Consider the following 25,469-nt stretch of genomic DNA (forward strand, 5'->3'; position numbering starts at 1 on the left):
TAAGAGGGTATTCTTATCGGAACCCTACCGAAGCAGAGGTAGAGGAGGGGCCCAACTCCGCTGGAAGTAACTGGTAGAAAACGATTTAACGAAAAAGGCACTAGCGCGTTTGGTTGATACACACGAGTTCTAACATTTTTCAACACCCTGCCCATTAAAATCACTTTTAACTATGTTTTTATTTTTTTGTATTCTAGAGTTGCCTAGTAAAGAACCAATTCAACAAAAAACTTTAAACAATTTTGGTCCACCCTAATGAGCATAACTGCATTTGCGTAAATTCCCACATATAACATAGATTGGCTAAATGTAAATTGAGTTTTTTCGCAGAAATTTAGTAGGTAACCACAGCAAATTTCATTTACTAAGCAACCGGATGCGGTGGATTATATCATAAGCCGATGGAAAGGCAGAATCTGACGCCAAAGAATTGAATGGATCTTAGAGCTTCATCAGCATGCGGCTACGTTTTCCCCCAAAAAACTTAGACGAATGGTTGTAATGATTTTGAGAAACACCAACGATCTCCGGAATATCATCTACACAGTTAGGCGAGAATACTTTCCATAAAGGAGAGAAATAAAATGTTGAACACAGTTCCCGCTGGGCATCCCAACAGACATCTGATTAAAGGGGGCCCGCCTTCCAGCGGGTTAGGGGCCTTAGATTGATTCAAGGGGATGTGTAGCGCAACCCGGCACTTGTCCAACCCAATTGTCAACCTCACCTACCCGTGGTGAATCTTGTTTCTTTAACAGCCGAGGCTCTGGCGAATTCAAGTTCCTCATGGATCATGTGGTAATAGCAAATCGTTCCCGAGATGCTCGGGCTTGTACCTTAATGATATTTGTTACTGGAACGTTGCTGATCTGGATCCGGCAAAGGACCATCAACATCTGTAACACTCCCCAAGACCTTCGGGGAGTATCTTTATCGCTACAACAACAACAACGCCTTTAACACACTTATCTCTCTGTATCAACCCTTTCGAAACGACAAGTTTCCTGTTGTCGTTGTAGCAGTGCTTCGCCCCATCCAATAGGTGTGACCGATCACAAATTGTCATCAATATCCTCTAACGGGAGTCCAAGCAAACTTGCTGTTTCAACAGGGGTGGACCATAATGAGAGGGGTGTTAGAGGCGTTTGTTCCACATTACAATTGAAGAGATGGTGTGTCATGTGGGGACACATTGCAAGCAGCGCATAAATTTTGTATGTCGGGTTTGATTCTGGATAGGTAAGAGTTTAACCTGTTACAGTATCCAGATCGAAGTTGAGCTAGAGTGAGTCGCGTTTCTGCAAGGTGAGGGTATTGTTCTTTGAGTACAGGATTCACCGGGAAATTCCTGACCTAGAGGTCCGACGCCTGTTTGTGGAATTAACTGAGGACCTGCTGGTTTTTTGGCTTCATACGGCTGTGTTCTCAGGTGCCGTATATTCCCATAATGCTTACGGAGATTACTCATTAAGCGCCTGGGCAGTGTTGGCTCATCAATCAGATGTCTGTTGAGATGCCCAGGTTTCTGGGTATTCAACAGGAATTGTGTGGTTAGCATTTCTTTTCTCTCCCTGATGGGGAGCATTCTCGTCTTCTAGTAATTTTCCTCGGTCGCATCCACTGGATGCAGTGAAGCACTGCACAACAACAACAACATGGATAACAATTTACAGAAATATCAACTGAATTGACCCGTAGTTCGGTTGATTTTACGAGCTTTTTTCCTTCAGTGTGATGTATGTGTTGAAAATAAAAAAAATTATATTTTTTACACACCAACAACCACAACAATTTCTTATCTCATGCTCAGCCAAGCCAACTTAAAGGTACCTAGCTGTATTTCTTTATACTCAGCTGAGCAGAGCTCACAGAGTATATTAATTTTGTTCGCATAGGTAATCCGTAACGGCATAAACTAATCGAGATAGATATAGTCTTCTATATATCAAAATGATCTGAACGAAAAAAGAAATTCATTTAGCCATGTTCGTCCGTCAGTCCGTAAACACGATAACTTGAGTAAATTTTGAGGTATCTTAACGAAATTTGGTATGTAAGTTCCTGGGCACTCACCTCAGATCGCTATTTATAATGAACGGAATCGGACTATAACCACGCCTACTTTTTCGATATCGAAAATTTCGAAAAACCAAAAAAGTGCGATAATTTATTACCAAAGACGGATAAAGCGATGAAACTTGGTAGGTGTGTTGACCTTATGACGCAGAATAGAAAATTAGTAAAATTTTGGACAAAGGACGTGGCACCGCCCACTTTTTAAAGAAGGTAATTTAAAAGTTTTGCAAGCTGTAATTTGGCAGTCGTTGAAGATATCATGATGAAATTTGGCTGGAACGTTGCTCCTATACTATATGTGTGCTAAATAAAAATTAGCAAAATCTAATAACGAAGACACCAACTTAAAAAAAAAAAATTTTAAGTCAAATTTTAACAAAAAAACAGTCGACCGTCTGTCCTTCCGCTCGGCCGTTACCACGATAACTTGAGCAAAAACCGATATTTCTTTACCAAACTTAGTTCATGTACTTCTCTGAACCCACTTTATCTTGGTATTAAAAATTGGCGAAATCCGACTGTGGCCCCGCCCACTTTTTCGATATCGAAAATTTGGAAAAATGAAAAAAATGCCATAATTCTATACCAAATATGAAAAAAGGGATGAAACATGGTGATTGGATTGGTTTTTTGACGCAAAATATAACTTTAGAAAAAACTTTGTAAAATGGGTGTGACACCTACCATATTAAGTACAAAAAATGAAAAAGTTCTGCAGGGCGAAATCAAAAGCCCTTGGAATCATGGCAGGAATACTGTTCGTGGTATTACATATATAAATAAATTAGCGGTACCCGACAGATGATGTTCTGGGTCACCCTGGTCCACGTTTTGGTCGATATCTCGAAAACGCCTTCACATATACCACTTAGGGTCACTCCCTTTTAAAACCCTCATTAATACCTTTAATTTGATACCCATATCGTACAAACACATTCTAGAGCCACTCCTTGTCCACCTTTATGGCGATATCTCGAAAAGGCGTCCACCTATAGAACTATGGCCCACTGCCTTGTAAAATACTCTTTAATACCTTCCATTTGATACCCATGTCATACAAACACATTCCAGGGTTACCCAGGTCCATTTTCCTAGATGGTGATTTTCTCTTATTTTGTCTCCAAAGCTCTCAGCTGAGTATGTAATGTTCGGTTACACCCAAACTTAGCCTTCCTTACTTGTTTTTCTTTCCGTGCTCTACACTTTAAAAGGGGGGAAATGAATGTAATATTGCACGCGATTAATATTTAGGTAATTAAATAGAAATATGGAAAAGTGCAAATGTGGCAAAATAAGAAAGAAAAAAATTAAAAACAAGAAACAATAAAACTGCATTAAAACTACAAACAACAAACGTTATAAATGGCTGAAGAAGAGGAAGAAAATGAGCTAGTTAAATACATTGAACTCGTGCTGCTTAAGCTTTCGAGCGCATTTAAGGTGTGAAGATGTTCAAGATGCATGCGGAGGTGAGATTGAGAGATTGGCGGTAGAGCACAAAACACAGCACAATATTATTATTATAAAAAAAGTACGAAAAAAAGATAAACTGCTGACACCATTAATCCACTTCAGAGCACAAATTAAACCAAAGCACAACTAAAGATGCACCGATATTTCAATATTTTTTACTCAGTGGCTTCATATATGACTCTATGCACAGGCAGCCATTCAGACCGCTATACACCACAGTTGCATATCTACAAATGTGCAATACTTGCAAAATACACAATCGTACAAAAATATGTATTTATAAGTACACAAATTATTACATAGAACAAGAACACAATCCGCTAGTGTTGGGGGCGAAAGCGGTTAAGGCTATGGATGGCATCATTGGCAGCGACAGTAGCAGTTACAAACAGTTGCTTAGTAAATAGAGCTGCTGCACTTCCCTTGCTGATGATGAGAGGAAGCAATGGGATGCTGTTGTTGGGCTGGGATACGCTACTGACTGGTGCACATGCTTGTTGTTGTTGTGTGTACTGATACAAAGTTAGTTGTTGCTTGGTGTGGCAAATTTGTGCAATATGTATATGTATGTGTTTGTGTGTGTTTCGATGCTGAAGGCGAGCAGCTAACGACATGGTTTTATGTTCATGATATACTTGTACATGCATATATAAGTAAGTAGGTACAGTACTGGGCCGCAAAATAGAAGCGTACCATTGTAACAAGTTTAAGATAGACATTTTTTCTTTTTATACCCAGCTGTACTTGTACACAGGGTATTATAACTTTAATTGGATAACGGTTTGTTGTACAGGTATAAAGGAATCGAGATAGATATAGACTTCCATATATCAACTTCATCAGTATCGAAAAAAAATTTGATTGAGCCATGATCGTCCGTCCGTCCGTTAACACGACAATTTGAGTAAATATTGAGATATCTTGACCAAATTTGGTACACGAGCTTATATGGACCCAGAACAGATTAGTATTGAAAATGAGCGAAATCGGATGATAACCACGCCCACTTTTTATATATATAACATTTTGGAAAACACAAAAAAACTGATTATTTAGTAAATAGTACACCTAGAATGTTGAAATTTGACATGTGGACTGATACTGAGACTCTTGATAAAAATAAAAAAAAAAAAATTGTAAAATGGGCGTGGCACCGCCCACTTGTGATAAAATCAATTTTACAAATATTATTAATCATTAATTAAAAATCGTTAAACCTATCGTAACAAAATTCCGCAGAGAGGTTGGCTTTACTATAAGGAATGCTTTGAAGAAAAAATTACGAAATCGGTTAAGGACCACGCCCACTTTTACAAACAAGATTTTTAAAAGGGTAAATAAGCTTTATCTTTGCAAAAAAGAGCTTTATATCAATGGTATTTCATTTCCCAAGTGGATTTATAACAATAAATAGGAAAAACTTCAAATTAAAAAATGGGCGTGGCACCGCCCCTTTTATGATTAAGCAATTTTCTATGTTTCGGGAGCCATAACTCGAATAAAAACTAGTTCAGAATAGAACCATATGTATATGTAATATTACGCAGCCTTGTAACACTATTAAGCACACAAAACAAACAACAGCATTTCAAGCGTACAGCTGGGTATGTAATGTTCGGTTTCACCCGAACTTAGACTTCCTTACTTGTTTGTGGGCCAAATGAGCAGTTGCACGTAATTGTGACTGTCATTCTAAATATTTATTTCATCGACAATTTAAGGAACTCCTTTGTTTTTTTGTTTTTTTTTTTTTGTGTTTTACAGTCCAGCCATAATTTTTTTGGTAAACCTAGATCAGTTCTTAGAGTACCAATTTTGTATAGCGGCTTTTTTAGAGAGCTAAAAATATCACTTTTTATTGATGTAAGCGGTCGATGTACCGCGACTGCCTCAATGTTGTCTTATGATGCACCGGCTTTTACCAGTTTTTCTGCAACAGGCCATTTTGACTAGCTGAGTTTAGAAGACAGATTGAGAGCGGGAATTCTAGCTTTTCGGAGAATACCCCTGCGCCAACACCACAATCCATTTTGCACCCTACTGACATACATACATGTCGGCTGACCAATCCTTATGCTCACCTTTAAATTCTTGTCAAAGTTAAATATAGGCGAAAGATAATTTGTTGTTGAATCTACATCGAGTAGCCTTTTTAGGATGCCGCTGTGGCCATACTGCTCCCATTTCCGCATCTAGGCTCCATAAGTTTGATAACAGAGGTTGTAGCTGTTAGGCGTATGTCTATGGTTAGTTGTAGCCGGTTAAGTATAACATTTAACGCGTCGGTTGAACACGACTGAAGTGCTCCTGCTACCTCTCCACAGGCTGCTCCTCGTAATTTCTTTAGTTTTTTAGTATTTTATTTAGTATTTTGGCCGCCGTGGTGTAATGGTAGCGTGCTCCGCCTACCACTCCAAAGATCCTGGGTTCACGCCCCGGAAAAAGCAACATCAAAAACTTTAGAAACAAGTTTTTTCAATTAGAGGAAAATTTGTCTAAGCAGATTTGCCCCTCGGCAGTGTTTGGCAAGCACTCCGAGAGTATTTCTGCCACGAAAAGCTATCAGTCAAAACTCATCTGCCTGGCAGATGCCGTTGGGAGTCGGCGTAAAACAAGTAGATCCCATCCCTCCAATTTGAAGGAAAAAAATAGGAGCACGACGCAAATTGGAAGAGAAGCTCGGCCTTAGATCTCTTCGGAGGTTATCGCGCCTTACACTTTTATTTTTTTAGTATTTTATTAAATCCAGGGCTGGACACCACACTATCGCTCCGTACAATAAGGTGGGCATTTTAACTTCTGTGTAAAGTCACATCATTAACATTCTGCTAAGTTAAAGTATTTTGGTTCTTTTGGTGAAGAACATCAGTTCTCGTCTTGATTGGGCTAACATTGACGACGCTCGCCGCCGCCCTGGAATGTAGCCTGCTAAATGCACCCTGCAGGATTTTGCTTAACGTTGTGGGAAAAGTTCCCAAACTGCGTTAGGTAGGCCAACATGTTTTGAAAATTAAAAAAAAAAAACTATATGCGAAGTTTAAAATTTTCAAAATTTCAGACAATATAAAACAAAAGTTGTGCACACCGAGTTCGTTTTTGAATGGTTCATAGTCCTAAAATTATGAAAAATATATATGTATAGTTTTAAAAAAGGACCAAAACAATAGATTGATTTGTATGGAATACATTTTTTTAAATCTCTAGCTCAATGTAAAAAATTTTGAAAAAAAAAATTCAAACTAAGGGTTCATTTAAATTTTTTTTTGAAAATTTAAAGAGAAAAGAAATAAATATTTAAAAATTGATTAAAAAATATCAGAACAAAAGTAGCAAAATTTCAAATAAGGGCTTGTTATTTTTTAATACACTTTTTAAAACTAAAATTTTAATTACAGAATTTTATATTATAAAAAAAATACTATGCAAAATGACTTATTTTGTTTTGTTGGTTTTCTGACAGGGTGGATAAATGATGTATATTGGAACGATTTTCCGAAAATCGATAACTGATGATGGCGCAACGCCGAAACCGGTTTGTATCGAAACCAAATTTGACAAGGGTTGACGGAAAATCGTTCCAATATACATCACTATGCAACATATTTCAAAAAAATTGTTTTTAAATTTTTTATATTTATTTAATTAAAAGTAAGCATTTTTTATGTTTCTTCATGAAATCGTGCAACCTTGTGAAAATTTAAAAAAACAATTTAAAAATAAAATAAAAAATAGATAATAACAAAATAAAAAAACTATATATTATTAAACGAACAATTTATTTAAAAACTGTGTACTATGTAAAAAAGTTTGTAATACATTTTTTTTTTTTTTTTTTGTTTAACCTAACTTTAAACGATTAAGCGCCAATTAAGTAAGTAAGTATTGAAAAATTTGTTGATTAAATATAAGACTAAAGAAGCTCAAAATATACTAAAAATTCGATGAACGCAAGAAAAAGGCACGGACAATTTATTCCACGGACAATTCATCCCAAGGAAATATTTTATTTTTCTTTATTTAATTTAATTTAATTTAATTTAATTTTATTAAAATTTTTGTTTGATTTTTATTATGTATTTCATATAAATCTAACCAAATAATTTGCAAAGATGTAACAAAAAAATAAAGAACCTAACCAAAAACAAGTAAGGACGGGACTGTCTTCATACCTTTCATGAATGGGGCTGAACAATAATCTTATCCCGTTCGTAATCTCCAAATAATCGGATGTATAAGATAAGAAATATATAGTGAACAGATGGACATACCTAAACGATTTTTAAGATAAATATAAAATAAAAAATGTTAAAAAACCCCCTTATCTGAACAATCGTATCGTATATATATTATATATAGTTCCGATCGAAATGATTTTTACAGGAAATCTTTTATGATATATTAGAATATATATCACCAAGTTTCACGTTTTTATTTTGGAAACTAAGGGAGAAATGGCCAAAAATCTTTCTATCTGAACGATCGGTTGTATGGGATAGGTATATACTATATACATATAGCTCCGATCAAAGTGATTTTTTCAGGAAATCTTCTATGATATATTAGAATATATATCACCGAGTTTCAGGTTTATACTTTCTAAATTGCGGCAGGAATGACCAAAATCGTCTTATCTGAACGATCGGTTGTATGGGAGATATATGTTATAGTTGTCCGATCCTACCGGATCCGACAAATGTCTAATATAATACAAAAATACATCCTTGTGCCAAATTTCATTGAGATATCTCAAAATTTGAGGGACTAGTTTGGTTCAAACAGACAGACGGACGGACGGACGCACAGACGGACATGGCTATATCAACTCAGTTCGTCGCCCTGATCAATTCGGTATACTTAATGGTGAGTCTATCTTCTATATTTCTCAACGTTACAAACATCGGGCCAAAGTTAATATACAATTTCATGTTCATGAAAGGTATAAAATAAAAATCACGCATTATTTCATGTTTGCTATAATATCTTTGGCACTTTATTTCACTCAAAACAGCAGTGTGTACACGTGTACTTGCATGCATACAAATTATATTATGCTTAGAGGCTTTAATTTATAGCTGACGTGTTTGCTTTGAGTCGGTGTGTGATTTCACGCACATTAACTCTACCATGTACATTGTTTCCACATTACGCTACAGTGTAGTGATTATTCTTACGCTTACATTCTCTATTACCCCATAGAGCAGACTAATAACACACACTACGCCTGCATTTATGTACATTCTACATACAGATATCCTCCAGGTAGAATACTATTAGCAAAAACTACGATTATATTTTACACCTTACGCTTACATTCATGATTCCCCCATTCTTTGAGCAAAGATGTTTACACATCAATAATGCCCCACATTTTGTCAAATCGTGTTACTATATTTTACACCACCAACTGTAGACACATACATACTCGTACATATGTACGTATGTATGTATGGTTGGGCATCTATGAGAAGTTGAGTTGCATCTACAGCAGCTCGGTCTGCGTTTGTGTGTGTATCCGTATCCGTATTTGTTTAGCGTTGTTTTTTTTTGTGTACTATGTTAACTAAGTCTTATTGTTGTTGTTGTTATTGTAAATGTTCGCAAATTTTCTATTTAATTTGACAGGAAGGAAAAGGAGCGGCAAGTAATAGGAAAGTCATAGACGCCCGTCAACAACAACTACAACAAGCTTCAGGAAAATTATTCACTGCACACACATTTTTATGGTGGAAAGCAAGAACAACAACAAAAAAAAACAACAAAATGTTTGTGGCTTTGGCAGCTACTTTCACGCACTTATGTACATACATAAACACACACACATTTACATATGCACATACAAATATGTAATAAAAACTTATGAATTGCAACAAGAAAAACATAATTAATTGATTCACTTTTAAATTTTTTTATTGATTTTAATTTATAGATCGCTTGCTTTCTAACTTGCTAGCACAATTGGATGTTCTTTTGAATAAAAAATACATAAATTTTAAAAATGCATACATTTTTCACTGTTTATTTCACTATTACATTTTTTTGTATATTGGTATTTGGAACTTTTTTTTTTAATTTTTCTGAAGAAATAATTTTTAGTTTTTTATTAGCAAATTTTTATTTTTGATTTTTTTTTTTTAATATATGTATATATATATATATTTTTTTTTTTGTGTCAATTTATTTCAATATTTTTGTTCCTTAAAGGTTTGTTTTTTTTTTTTCTTTTTTAAAATAACTTTAAAAATTTTTAATTATTAAAAAAAATTTTGACATTTGTTTTTCACTGGGGAGGGACGCAACAAATTAAATGGGGTTACACTGAAATGACAGCCTTTGGTCGGTCTTTGCTAGTTAGCAATAAAAAATATGTACACAATCGCTGATTTTTTCTAAATACATATTTATAATACCTTTTTTACTTTCCAAACCATTAAAACATTTAACACGCCTTTAAAATGTTTTTTTTTTAATTAAAATATTTTCTTTTTTATGCTTTTACAATAAATCGTTCACACTTCTTTTTTTAGCCGCCCCGCGCGCGCCTTTTGCACAAATTTTACTCAAACCAACACAGCCAAATATGTATCAGTAGCAGCGCTAACACCAGCACCAGCTCCACCGTCTCACCAAACGTTGGAAATTTTGAAAAGTCGCGTTAAAAATCACATGCGATTCACACAACAACCATTTTCATTGCCGTTTTGGAAAACACTAATTTATTGTGTCGGAAATTTATGGCTCATTCGCTTTGTCGTTTTGCCGGCAAATTGAAATCACTCATTCGCCTGGCCACATTGAGCGCAACGTTGAGCGCTGAGATAACAAGTTATGAGTGTGTTAAAAATATGTGTGAAAATATGAAATGCTTTGAGTGGAAATGTATATCTACTTGCAACAAATTATAGCGGATAACAATCAGCTGGGTGGTGAACAGCTGTTGGGCTGCGTTATGTTTTTGTTGTAGCAGTGCGTCGCCTCATTCAATAGGTGAGATCACTTACAAATTGTCATTAATATCTTCTAGCGGAAGTCCGAGAAACATGAGGTTTCAACAGGGTTGCTCCAAAGAGATAAGGGTGTTAGAGGCGTTGGTTCAACATTGCAATTAAAAAGATGGTTGGTGTCATGTGGGGACCTTTAACAAGCCGGATATACATACATTGGTTATGTCGGGGTTGATTTTGGATTAGTAAGAATTTGACCTATTGAGATCGAAGTTGAGCTAGAGTGACAGGCGTCTCGCTGGGGAGGTTGCTTTTGTCTTTAAGAGCGCGGTTCACTGGGCCATCTCTGGCTTAGCAGTCCGACGCCTTTTTTTGGATGCCTTTGAGGGCCTTTTTTGTTTCTTGAGTGCAGAATTTCTTCATATTGAGATGACTTCTTAACTTCCTGGCAGGCGGGGCCTCTACAATCAGATGTTATTTGTCATGCCCATTTCTGGAAATTGTTTTTTCTGCATTTTATTAAGCTCTTTTATGGGGAGTATTCACGCCTCACTGTGTAGGTGATGGTCTGGAGACATAAGAATATATCCCGTGACAGCTCTGAGCGCGGTGTTTTGACAGGCCTGCCGACTCTTCCGGTGTATTTCTTTTAAGCTCTGCGACCACATAGGAGACGCGTAGCATTGTGGGCGGTTGGCTAATTGCTTTATAAATAGCTATAAGCGTTTCTTTGTCTTTACCCCTAAGTCCTGGCAACGAGAGACTTCAGAATTTTATTACGGCGCTGAACTTTAAGTACAATGGCGGCTGCATGCTCGCCAAAATGTAGGTCCGGATCGTCACACACAATATTTTTAGGTAAATGTTCCATATTGCCAACATTTGTCACGTTCACGTTGTAAATAAGGTCACCGAGTATTTGATCGGTAACAACTACAAGTTTCGCGGGGTGAAAAAATTGGAAAGCTTACGGAAATAGTCGTAAATTGTATAGCAAAGCTTATCAAGGGATGGACCAAGACCTGTTGCCGTTATCGTGCATTCGTTTGGCGATGGACACAATGATAACTCTTTTGGTGGGAAAGGGAGTTTTCATGTGTAAACATTCAGCAAAAGTTGGGATAGGATACCAACCTACGGCACCCCTTGTCTTCTTCTCTGATGCTTGCCGATCCCACAGACAATTCGCAGTCAACCATTTAGGACTGGAAGGAAGGGTAGACCCTTCCAAGTCTTGTGGAAACATACTGTGATTGACTGTTTCAAAAGCTTTTGATAAGTCTAGCACATTGAGTACAGCAACATCAAAATTTTAGAATAAAGGTTTTTCAATTAGAAGACAATTTTTCTAAGCGGGGCCGCCCCCGGAAGTGTTTGGCAAGCGCTCCGGGTGTATTTCTGCCATGAAAAGCTCTCAGTGAAAACTCATATGCCTTGCAGATGCCGTTCGGAGTCGGCATAAAACGTGGGACCTACACGTCCGGCCAATTTGTAGGGAAAATCAAGAGGAGCACGACGCAAATTGGAAGAGAAGCTCGGCCTTAGATCGCGCCTTATATTTATTTATTTATTTTATTATTGAGTACAGTTTTATGGTGGGATTCTTTGTTCAGTCCGCAATTTATTTCTTTGTAGATGGCGTGTAGCGCAGTGGTAGTGCCATGTAATTTTCGAAAGCCATGCTGATGATTGGAAAGATGCAGGTTTGAAACAAACCGCAACGTAATTATTTATGCAGGAAAATAAGTGGCGTTTTGATAACAGATATTTGAAGTCATAGTGGATGATAGGGGAGGAATGAGTCCGAGCTACTACAAAGAGTAGTGATCTGCAATTCAATAATTCATTTAAGAATATAAAGCCTTTCACCTGTGCCTATTAATCTACTACTTTTTGTCAGATTTAGTGGTTTCAGTTACTTCAGTAATCTTTTAGAGAACAGGTAAGTAAGGTGAGATTATCTAGGTTGTACGACGAGTTCAAATTTAAAGCAAATGACAAAGGCTTTGGTTAACTTGCACTTTGACGCAGATGAAATGTAACGCTTCACAATAAAGAAGTGCATAGAAATAATTTTGCTACAAAAACGTTATCGAGTATTCGTATTCCCCCATCACTTATTGAGCAGTTTATAAGAGAAACGAGTGGAAATCATTATGAAAACGACTCAGCTCCACTGAGCGCTAACTGTACATCAGGAACAACTATCAGCTGATAACAGACAAATTCCAACGACAGTGAGTCAAATCAGACAAGAGAATCGTTAACAAGTTCGCAAAAAGAGCACGTGCTCAATGATGAGATTGAGCGGATAAAAAGACAAGGCGCGACGTCCTCCCAAAGTGGAGATGAATCCAAGAAGACAAGCCATTCGCAGAAGTAGAAACATGAAATGAAAAAGGTAACAACTCAAAGCGGCAAGAACAAAGTCACTTAAGAGGAAAACACCAAGAAATTGGAAAGCACAACTCCGGCATTTACCTGTTAAGGAGCGCGCTGAGTAAAGTACATATTAGAGATTTTGACACAAGCAAATGTAGCCGATTGGCATGAGCCCAAGTGTCGAAATGTCAGGCCAGAGCGTAACAAAATAAACCTGTTTAAAGACCAAATACCGTGGAAAACAATAGCTATGCAATCACAACGACGTCTGCAAAGAAACAAGCGCAGTAGGTAGAGCGAGCAGCAGCTGGCAAAGAATAACAAAAGCAAGGAGTTCCGAACAGAAATCGCATAAAACACACAAAAACAAAACAAGCGTACCACCAAATGTCGAATTGCGTGAATTACAAATGAGGAAGGGAATGATGAATGCACCCAAAAAGGAGTTGAAGCGGCATGTTAAGCAGTAGGTAAACGAAGTAGAAATGTATAGCGCAATAAAGGTAGGGTCATCAAATATTAGAAGACAGTAAAGGTGGCGAAAAACACAGACATAGCGCAATGGCGAATAGTCATAAGGAACACGCGCATTTACTGCTGAGATAAGAAAGGGGCGCGGTTGTTATACCATTGAAATAAAAATTCACAACTTTCGACATTAAACGACGTTGACGACGACGACTACGAAAGCGTCTAGAACAAGATACAGCAAAATTTTGTGGCAGACGTAGGAACTTTCTTCGTTGTGTGGTTGAGTGGTTAGTTGGTTGGGGGTGATGGTATGGTATTGGCTGCTGATTGTAAGTATGTATGTACTATATTGGGTGTCGAAGCTTAGAGGAGGGGAATTCATGTTTTTAAAGTATAAAGCGGTGCTTAAAAGCTTTGTAAGATTCAAGCACTTTGAGTTTATGTGAAGTTTAAGAGTTTCGAGAACTCAAGAAAATACTTTAAGGGATTTCAAGCATTTTCCTTACCACAGTCAAGCTTGGACAGTTTGAACAGATACATACATCCGGAAAATACAGTAAAAGGGCTATGATTTGAAGAAAAAACTAAAGGACTATGAAAGCGCCCTAAGCCTAAGTGATGAGACTAGAAATAATCCTAATCCGCGCGGTCCATAAAGAAATTAACTATTCAAACAACAAAACTGTGCAACACTGGCTTCTTTCATATTTTTCAAATAGTTCGAAGTGCGTCCTTAAACATCAAATCGATCCCCAATCCGTATTTTTAAACGGTTTTATGTAGCTTGACTTGACAGGCTGGGTGGTTGTGTGGCTGGAACGAATTTTGTAATTAAAATTTAAGTAACTTCCCGATAAGCTACAAGCTTGAAATTGGAATATAGTTCAGAATCCGATGACGATGCAATAATAAGAAAAAACTCCGATAGGTGGCGCATGGATCGAAATATTTCAAAAAAATCGTATTTGTGGTCCGATTTGGCTCATATTTGGAACACATAATACATACAATAGAAAGATACCTATGAAAAAAATCGCCGCCAAGTGGCGCAAGGATCGAGATATTCAAAAAAATCGTATTTTTGGAACACATAATACATACATGAATAAAAAGCGAGCTATGAAATCCGATTTGGCTCACATTTGAAACAAATATTACATTAGCGGCCTCCGTGGTGTGGATGGTAGCGTGCTCCGCCTACCACGCCAAAGACCCTGGCTTCACGCCCCGGACAAAGCAACATCAAAATTTTAGAAACAAGTTTTTTCAATTAGAAGAGAATTTTTCTAAGCGGGGTCGCCCCTCGGCAGTGTTTGGCAAGCACTCCGAGTGTATCTCTGCCATGAAAAGCTCTCAGTCAAAACTCATCTGCCTTGCAGATGCCGTTCAGAATCGGCATAAAACAAGTAGGTCCCGTCCCGCCAATTTGTAGGAAAAGGAGCAAGACGCAAATTGGAAGAGAAGCTCGGCCTTAAATCTGTTCGGAGGTTATCGCGCCTTTTATTTATTTTTGTATTTATTACATATAGTCTGATGACATCAAAATATTTTGGAGTTCGAGGAGGGACAAGCATGCGTGGCGCAGAGTCGAGTAAAGTCTTGGAAGGATTATGTATTAAGGACTTAGATTGTAACAAATTGTCAGGAAAGAGTCCTTGTAATAATGAGTCACTAAATGCACTAAATAGAATGAGAAATGATAGGCAATTAAAAAAAAATTGAAAACTTAAAAATAAAATAATTAAACAAATTTTTTTAAGTTAAATGGCTTTATTGAAAACAAGTAAGGAAGGTTAAGTTCGGGTTTAACCGAACATTACATACTCAGTTGAGAGCTATGGTGACAACATAAGGGAAATAACGATGTAGGAAAATGAACCGAGGATAACCCTGGAATATGTTTGTATGACACGTCTATCAAATGAAAGGCATTAAAGAGTATTTTAAAAGGGAGTGGCCCATAGTTCTATAGGTGGACGCCATTTAGGGATATCGCCATAAAGGTGGACCAGGGCTGACTCTAGAATTTGTTTGTACGATATGGGTATCAAATTAAAGGTATTAATGAGGGTTCTAATAGGGAGTGGCCCTTAGTTTTATATGTGAAGGCGTTTTCGAGACATCGACCAAAATGTGGACCAGGGTGACCCAGAACATCATTGTTGGATACCGCTAATTTATTTATATATGTAATACCACGTACAGTATTCCTGCCAAGATTTCAAGGTTTTTTTATTTCGCCAAGCAGAACTTTTTCATTTTCTTCTACTTAATATGGTAGGTGTCACACCCATTTTACAAAGTTTTTTTCTAAAGTTATATTTTGCGCCAATTAACCAATCCAATTACAATCTTTCATCCCTTTTTTCGTATTTGGTATGGAATTATGGCATTTTTTATAATTTTTCGTAATTTTCGATATCGAAAAAATGGGCGTGGTCATAGTCGGATTTCGGCCATTTTTTATACCAATACAAAGTGAGTTCAGATAAATACGTGAACTGAGTTTAGTAAAGATGTATCGATTTTTGCTCAAGTTATCGAGTTAACGGCCGAGCGGAAGGACAGACGGTCGACTGTGTATAAAAACTGGGCGTGGCTTCAAACGATTTCGCCCTTTTTCACAGAAATAAGTTATCGTCCTAGAATCTAAGCCCCTACCGAATTTCACAAGGATTGGTAAATTTTTGTTCGACTTATGGCATTAAAAGTATCCTAGACAAATTAAATGAAAAAGGGCGGAGCCACGCCCATTTGAAATTTTCTTTTATTTTTGTTATTTGTTGCACCATATCATTACTGGAGTTGAATGTTGACATAATTTACTTACATATGTACTGTAAAGATATTAAATTTTTTGTTAAAATTTGACTTTAAAAAAAAATTTTTTTTCAAAAGAGGGCGTGGTCGTTCTCCGACTTTGCTAATTTTTATTAAGCACATATATAGTAATCGGAGTAACGCTTCTGCCAAATTTCATCATGATATCTTCAACGACTGCCAAATTACAGCTTGCAAAACTTTTAAATTACCTTCTTTTAAAATTGGGCGGTGCCACGCCCGTTGTCCAAGATTTTACTAATTTTCTATTCTGCGTCATAAGTTCAACTCACCTACCAAGTTTCATCGCTTTATCCGTCTTTGGTAATGAATTATCGCACATTTTCGGGTTTTCGAAGTTTTCGATATCGAAAAAGTGGGCGTGGTTATAATCCGATATCGTTCATTTTAAATAGCGATCTGAGATGATCATCAAGATACCTCAAAATTTACTCAAGTTATCGTGTTAACGGACGGGCGGACGGACGGACATGGCTCAATCAATTTTTTTTTCGATCCTGATGATTTTGATATATGGAAGTCTATATCTATCTCGATTCCTTTATACCTGTACAAGCAACCGTTATCCAATCAAAGTTAACATACTCTGTGAGCTCTGCTCAACTGAGTATAACAATACTTACATGAGTCATCACACTCCTTTTCAATCTAGGGCGTTAATCAGACAATTAAATAAAAGCGTTGTACGCGTCAAATCTCTATAGTCATATATAAGACCAACTGAACGCGCCCAACGCTTTTATTTAATTGTTTGATCAACGGCCTAGTATGTTGTGAAGCAATACAAGTGAGAGGTCACAGAAAACCATTATTTTGTATAGTCCCGACTCAGGAGAGGAGGATTTTGTGGTTAAACTAGTTTCGAGGGCAGTACAAGTAATATTATGTTTGAAAAACTGCACCCCCCCCCCCCCCCCCCCCGACCTGTGTAATGCTTAGCTTGCATTAGCGAGGCTTTACTATACTTCAAGTATACAAGATAAATAATTTAAAAAAATGTTAAATATACGTTTCAAGAAGCAGCATGCATATAATAAATCAAAATTTCAGAACCAAAATTTGCACAACAATAAATCACTAAAAAGAAGTCATTTAAAATAAACTTTACTCAACCTTGAGCTACCAATCAGTCAAAACTTGTCATGATTCTTTAAAGGGAAAAGTCGACATATCGCACAACGTCAATTGAATCCTTTCGCTTATCAAGTAAAACTCATTACAACGTTCTTGTTGTTGCCATTGCCCCTGTCCTTTTCCATTATTCATACAAACGTCTAAACTGTTAACAACAATAAATAAAAATGAAGTAAGGACGTGACTGTCTTCGGCTGTGCCGAAGACTTCATACCCTTCATGAATGGGGCTGAACAATAATCTTATCCCGTTCGTAATCTCCAAATAATCGGATGTATAAAATAAGAAATATATAGTGAACAGATGTACATACCTAAACGATTTTTAAGATAAACATAAAATAAAAAATGGCAAAAATCCCCTTATCTGAACGATCGGTATGGGATATATATTATATATAGCTCCGATCGAAATGATTTTTACAGGAAATCTTCTATGATATATTAGAATATATCACCAAGTTTCACGTTTTTACATTCAAAACTAAGGGTGAAATGACCAAAAATTGTTCTATCTGAACGATCGGATGTATGGGATATATACTATATATAGCTCCGATCAAAGTGATTTTTTCAGAAAATGTTCTATGATATATTAAAATATATCACCAAGTTTCACGTTTATACTTTCTAAATTAAGGGAGAAATGGCCAAAAATCTTTCTATCTGAACGATCGGTTATATGGGATATATATTATATATAGCTCCGATCGAAATGATTTTTTAATGAAATCTTCTATGATATTTGTATTAGAATAAATATCACCAAGTTTCTATCTGAACGATCGGTTGTATGGGATATATACTATATATAGCTCCGATCAAAGTGATTTTTTCAGGATATCTTCTAAGATATATTACATTCTAAATTGCGGCAGGAATGACCAAAATCGTCTTATCTGAACGATCGGTTGTATGGGAGATATATGTTATAGTGGTCCGATCCTACCGGATCCGACAAATGTCTAATATAATACAAAAATACATCCTTGTGCCAAATTTTATTGAGATATCTCAATAGTAGACTAGTTGGAGTTCAAACAGACAGAAGGACGGGCAGACGGACATGGCTATATCAACTCAGTTCGTCGCCCTGATCAATTCGGTATACTTAATGGTGAGTCTATCTTCTATATTTCTCAACGTTACAAACATCGGACCAAAGTTAATATACCATTTCATGTTCATGAAAGGTATAAAAAAGGAAACTCCTTGGGGTTGATATTGACGCCACTTAGAAAAAGCCGGTAAAATCATATGACGCGCGCATTTTCATAAATCATAAAGAGCAAATTATTTACGATTGCCACTAAATGAGCAAAATGAGCGTGTTAAACGAGAGAAATTGCCAATGCGCAAGTAATGAGTGAACGAGGAGTATAAAAAAATTATAGCAAAGCACTCAGTAGGTAGTGTGAGTGGTGTGAGACTGTCTGGCAGTTCTATTTGAGTAATATTAGTGACTTTTTAAGTAAACTCAATGGTGCCAGATGTATTGTAATTCTTTTCTGTATCATTTATCGATTTTTTTGTTTATCGATTATAGAACTTATTTTCAGATTAAGTCCGATGAATTGGGTTATAATTAAAGTTCTGTTATGAGATTTTTTCTTGTTACATACAAGCCTCTCACACAAATAGTATATTTGATAGTTTTAAAATGTAGCAAAAATATGACTTACCATTCGCAATATCCATTGGATCAAAGTCATCCTCGTGACGTGCGCGTTTCTCCACTAGAAAAAAATAGAGAAATATGTAAACTTAAGTGTAGTAGAGGTTTTGAATAAGTGAAATAATCCTAAGAATTTTAACTTGGAGTTGGAAAAAATAAAACATATATCACGGCTGCTGTTTTGAAAACGACCTATTTCAGAAAACCTTCAAAAAACGTCTAATCTCAGAATTTCATTCAAAAAGCCCTATTTGAGCATAATATAAATAATGTGGCGAATTTTAGCATCACTAAGCTGTTAGTGAATAAAGGCACAACAGTAAAGCAAGCTGCAACTCTTGTGTACGTAAACAAATCAATTATCATTTACACACATACATACAAGGCAACGAAGAGATACTCACAAACATATGTAATCGTCAGCCGAAGTTGTTACGCACACATACACACGCATATATGTAGCTCAATTACCAAGCAAGAGATAAAGCAGTTCTAGAAGGCGAAACGTCTAGACTTTAGTAGAAATATGCGAATGAAGCAACGGAAAGTATAGGAGCAGCGCAAGCTGAATGGTCAGGAATCAGTTTGATTTAAACACGCTATCAGTTGCGAAGTGAAGTATAATTGCTCTACTCCCAAAGTAGTCTAATAAAGACCATTTAGCAATACAGAATATTAAAAAAATAAATAAATGAAAGGCGCGATGACCTCCGAAGAGATTTAAGCCCGAGCTTCTCTTCCAATTTGCGTCCTGCTCCTTTTAATTTTCCCTACAAATTGGCGGAACGGGACCTACTTGTTTTATGCCGAGTCTGAACGGCGTCTGCAAGGCAGATGAGTTTTCACTGAGAGCTTTTCATGGCAGAAATATACTCGAGGTGCTTGCCAAACACTGCCGAGGGGCGACCCCGCTTCGAAAAATTGTCTTCTAATTGAAAAAACTTGTTTCTAAAATTTTGATGTTGCTTTGCCCGGGCCGTGAACTCAGGGTCTTCGGTGTGGTAGGCGGAGCTCGCTATCATTACACCACGGCGGTCGGTGATTTATTCAACAGTTTAGCGATTCTAACGTTATCAGAAGGTTTCAAATAACAGGAATTTCCCAAAATTCGTTACAATATATTTTGACGTGAAATAGGTTAGGTTAGGTTGAATTGGGCGGGCAAAAAATACCTTAAATAGACTGAATATAATAATAATAAAAAAAAAAAAATAATAATAATAATAATAATACCCAACGGATTAAACCCTCCAAAGCCCGCCCGACCGGCGCGAGGGGCGCATCCGCATGACGCACGGATTTGTTATTGCCGAGTTGTTGATAGGCGGAGGTTTGTTAAGCGTCGAGATCTAAAACTGCTCAGCTACAGAATAAAAATCATCAGCTGAGTACTATACATAACAGTTAGAAATTACATAGAAATTATACATATATATACTACATTGTTAAATAAGTGAACATTTTTAATTTATTTGATTTTTTTTTTTTTTTTTTTTGTTAAGAGTTAAGATAGGATAAGACAGTTTTCTTTATGGTAAAAAGTGAATCCGTTATATCAAATGAATTAGAATGAGTGTTAAAATCATGACACAAACACCGAAAAGATTCATTTAATTCGAAATTAGTTCTACACTGCCTCAAAAGAAGAGGTTTGTAATGTCTTGACACCCGTGATGGGACGTTGAAATTTACTTCGTTCAAAAGAATTAGACTAGAAATCAGTCCATTCAGGAGTTTAGCCATAAATATAACGCCTAGCATTTCTCTACGACTTGCAAGAGTTAGAAGATTGATAAGCTTCAACCGACTAGTATAAGGTGGAAGATTATACGCAGAGTCCCACTGAAAATTCCTTAAAGAGAAAAGTAGAAATTGCTTTTGTATTGATTCAAGTCTATCTGCATGAACTCGATATTGTGGATTCCAGGCTATTGATCCGTATTCTAGTATCGGTCTAACTAAGGTGATGAAAAGGGCTTTAGTTACATAAGGGTCACTAAATTCGTTGGACCACCGTTTCACGTATGAAATAACACCTCTAGCCTTATTGACAGTAGCATTAATATGAAGGTTGAAACTAAGTTTAGCATCTATCGTGACTCCCAAGTCCTCAAAATAGTTTACTGATAGAAGACAAAAATTATTAATTACGTAAGAGGCTGCTGGCAAAGATCTTCGAGATAGGCTCATGAATTTGCATTTGTTGAGGTTCAGCGGCATTGAATTTACGTTGCACCAAGTAACTAGGCAGTTTAAATCCGCTTCAAGCAAGGGACGTTCTTCGATAGACGCATAAGACCTAAAAAGTTTTACATCATCAGCATACATTAAGATTTTGGAATATTTTATAGTGGTACAGATATCATTAATAAATAGCAAGAACAGAATTGGACCAAGGTGGCTGCCTCGTGGGACGCCGGAGGGAACATCGATGACATTTGAAAAAGTATTTTTAAAAATAACTTTTTGCGTTCGACCGCAGAGATACGACGAGATCCACTGGGTGAGACCAGGTTGGAAGCCAAGCCGATCCAGCTTGTAGATAAGTAAGGAGTGGGATACTTTGTCAAATGCTTTACTGAAATCAGTATAAATAACATCTGTGTGAAGATTTTCTCTAAATCCCTTAGAAACATGAGTTGTGAATTCAAGTAGATTAGTAATGGTAGATTTGCCTTTACAGAATCCGTGTTGCGGTTCTGCAATCAAAGTAGAAATGGAAAATGTTAGCTGATTGGTAACGATAGCTTCAAACAACTTTGGGATGGCCGACAACTTTGCTATTCCTCGATAGTTCTCTACACACGACCTACTACCACTTTTGTGAAGGGGTATGAGAAAAGATTCCTTCCAAGCAGAAGGAAAGACTCCACTTTTTAGGGACATATTGAATAAATCAGTTAGAGGCTGATAAATGTGTTCAGCGCATTTTTTAAGAAAACAAGTGGGAATTAAATCAGGACCGTACTTGTAAGATTCTTTCAAAGACGTTAAATATGAAAAAACTTCATCCGGATATATTTCTGGAATATTAATGGTGTTAAGTGAGTTAAGCTGAAATGGATATTCATTTGAAAAAGTATTAAATTCATTGGAATAGTTGGACTTGAAAAATTGTGCAAAGAAGTTAGCAATATCTTGATCGTCGCTAGACAAATCACCCTGGTATTTTAAAGCAGAGGGAAACCCTTTAACCCTACGTTTAGAGTTCACGAAATTATAGAAAGCTTTCGGATTGCAAGTTATTTTCCTTTTCATCTTACAGATGTACGTATTATAGCACTTTTTGTTTAATTCAAAATATTTATGACGCAAAATAGAGTAATGCAAGTAATCGGAGTGAGAGCCCGACCTTTTGTATAATTTGAAGAAGCGAGATTTTCTGTTTTTTAAGGACTTCAGCTCTTTAGTGAACCATATTTGGACTGATTCGGTAGACACACGTTTTCGCTTAGGTACGTGTTTTTCCAAAATACCGTAAATGGTGGTATAAAAGTCCGAAACATTTTTGTCAATATCTACACCATATTTGGGCCAAGCCACTGTAGATAAAGTTTGATTAAGTTTACTAAAATTAGCCTTCGCGAATTGAAATCTGAAACTAGAGTCGTATTTAGTAGCAATGCTACTCGGAGAATTTCTTTCGAATTCGTATGCTATTTCCAGGGAAGGATGGTAAGGGTCTTCAGGTACAGTAAGAGGTTCACCCCGGCTTAGAGTACATTTTGATGTATCATCGACAAATACCAAATCAAGGGTCCTCCCGAACATGTTAGGAATTATATTATCTGTTTAAGGCAAAGTTCAGTTATTTCGGCTAAAAATTCGTTGTTGGACAGGTTAGAAGAAATAGGTACAATATTCTGATCAGATATGGTCCATAATACATGCGGGAGATTAAAGTCACCCAGGACTATCATCGAATCAATGGGCTTCATCAATGAATTAACAATTTTGAGCAGGGAAATATGATCCATATACACCGAAGGATCAGAAGATGGTGGGATATAGCAGACCGCGATATAGACACAACCCATTCCGAAATTGATTCTAATGCATTTGAATTCTGTAGAATCAATAATGGGTAAATTAACCTCAGCTGAAGGTACAGAAGAATGTACCGCAAGCAAAACTCCACCTCCAATTCTGTTCAAGCGGTCATTTCTGTATATTTGGTAATCATGGCAAAGAATCTCTGAGTTAAATACATGAGGTTTTAGCCAAGTTTCAGTTAAAGCGATAATGTTGTAATTGCAGTTAAACGATTTCAAATACAATTCAGTTAGTTTAGTGTTTAAACCTCTAACATTTTGATAAAACAAATTTAGGACCGATTTAACATTCAGTTTTTTGATGCAATATTGTTATGTGGAAGTGTAGCAAGATTTGAAATATTAGTATTACGCCTACGCTCGAATTCCCGCACAAAAGCACCGGGCGGCCAAAAAGAATTATTTAATATAGTATCAAAATGTTGTGCGGGTACATCAATCCTAAAAGACGAAATATCCCTAGGATAGTTAAAATTGAATTTTCGAACTGTCACGTTTTCAAATTTAAGCTTAGCGATGATGTACGAGTTTAGGTCCTCTTCTGTGGTGTATTTATCAAATCTTGACACAAAAACAGATTTTTTAATAGGGACAACAATAAGATTGTTAGACGGCGGTTCGGATTCCGTAGAAGGGTTTTGTGGATCTTGATTATCTTTTGCAGAATATTTTTTCGGTTTTGTTAAAGAAACCTTGGATGAAGATGGCTGAGCTGGTAAGGGACTTGGAGATGCCAGACTTATTAATTCGATAGTTGGGGGTGCTGTAACTACGGGTGGAGGAACTTCAGCAACGGCATTGAGTGTCGGAGCACTAGAGGAGGCATTACAATTTCTATGTTGGTTTACGTTAGTTAAGTCATCCGGATATTTGAAAGATTTAAATAAGTTTTCATACTGGATGAATTTCTTGGACAGTGCGTCAATTTCCCTGCCTATTTCAGAGAACCCATCACGAGCCTGTTTGAAACCTTTGAAAAGATCAATCTCAGTTGGTCTACATTTCAAACAGGCCCAACGAACTCCCTTATCACTATCGTTGAGAGCGTCAACCACTCTTGCTGACAAACCGGCACATTTCATATGGGCGAGCCCATCGCAAAGCCAGCATGACACGAAGGGATGGGAATCACTTTTTATCAAGCAGTTCGCATATAGGCAAGACATTTTAATAAAAGTTAAGAGACAGAAAAAAGAAATTAATAAAATAGTGAGAGTAAGTTGATTAATTGAAAAATAGCACAGCGGGTTATATAGAAAAAATAAAAAAAAACAGTTTGGATGCACTGTATGAGCAGTTTGAGATGCACTGTGATAACACTGAACAAACCGCGCAAACAGCTGTGACACTAAGAAAGAGAAATGAATTGTGCGCGCAAAATCAAAAATAAAAACAATTACACTATTAAAACTGATGCCTATCAACAGCAACAACACAATGCAATGCAGAAAACACTCGGCAAATTAATTGTATCTAAATAAGTGTGTATATGCAAATTAATGAAAAATTAGTTTTTATATTAAATATTTAACTAAAACAACTGAAATTAATTGAATTTCTTTAATTAGCACACTCAATGAATTCACTTCACTACTTATGTCAACAATAAAACTATATTTAACAATATTAAACAATTTGTTTATCAAAAAAGACAAGAGCACAGATACAAAACAAACTATACAGCTTGACGTTCGCAATATAACGCCCATAGTGTTACCACAATTTCTTTAACGACAAAATGGGAAACCCCTAATTAGGTACCAAGACTTACGGTTTATAACTCCGTTCTCTTGGCAAATACTAGACATTTTTTTAGGACCTGCAGAGCAATTCTGCCGCCCATAGTAGCTGGAGCATTGACCTCGCGAGCGCAGACACCGAACACATCTGCTGTTGCTGATGAGGCCTAACTTATAAGAATTTAACGTCAGAAGTCAATGTCCAGGTAGTATGCGCATCGTGAGCCTTAAGTCTTCTTTTTTAAAGGTATGAGCAACTTGTTTAGTCGTATATCCTAAGATTTGCAATGATATTAGAAATTTTGCAGCCTCGCGTTTCCTCCCTTTGATATTTTACGAACGGAGTGGGCCTTTTAACATCGTTTCAACGGGCGATGCACCCTCAAACAAACTCATCGGCCTTTTCGTTACCTTCTGTGTCTTAACGACTGGGAACTCAGTATTGAATGCATGGTCCGGCCTGGTCGTAGTCTCTCCAATAATTCTTTGCATTCCAGGACACTTCTTGATAAAGTACTGTGCGAGATTATTGCCTTGATCGCGACTGCAGCTTAAGCATGCCTACTCTAGAATTTATGTTGCTTTCTTCACGGCTACAATTATGCAAGATAAATAAACACTGCAGTGATTCGGCAGCCTGTAGGATTTACTTATTTCTGGATCGGCACTGCAGATAGCAGACCCGA

The 25,469-nt window shown here is 36.7% G+C and overlaps 1 protein-coding gene across 6 annotated transcripts in view; it reads right to left on the reverse strand.

Annotated features, from left to right (window-relative positions):
* Positions 1-25,469, reverse strand: part of RhoGEF2 (Rho guanine nucleotide exchange factor 2) — a 582,225-nt gene that overhangs the window by 350,669 nt on the left and 206,087 nt on the right. For all 6 annotated transcript variants that reach the window (XM_067771577.1, XM_067771576.1, XM_067771579.1 and 3 more), the window contains one exon: positions 19,000-19,053. In XM_067771577.1, the coding sequence (XP_067627678.1) occupies positions 19,000-19,053 (54 nt within the window). The remainder of the gene's footprint in view (positions 1-18,999; positions 19,054-25,469) is intronic.

The sequence above is a fragment of the Eurosta solidaginis genome, chromosome 3, assembly GCF_040869045.1.
Source record: "Eurosta solidaginis isolate ZX-2024a chromosome 3, ASM4086904v1, whole genome shotgun sequence".
NCBI lineage: Eukaryota > Metazoa > Arthropoda > Insecta > Diptera > Tephritidae > Eurosta > Eurosta solidaginis.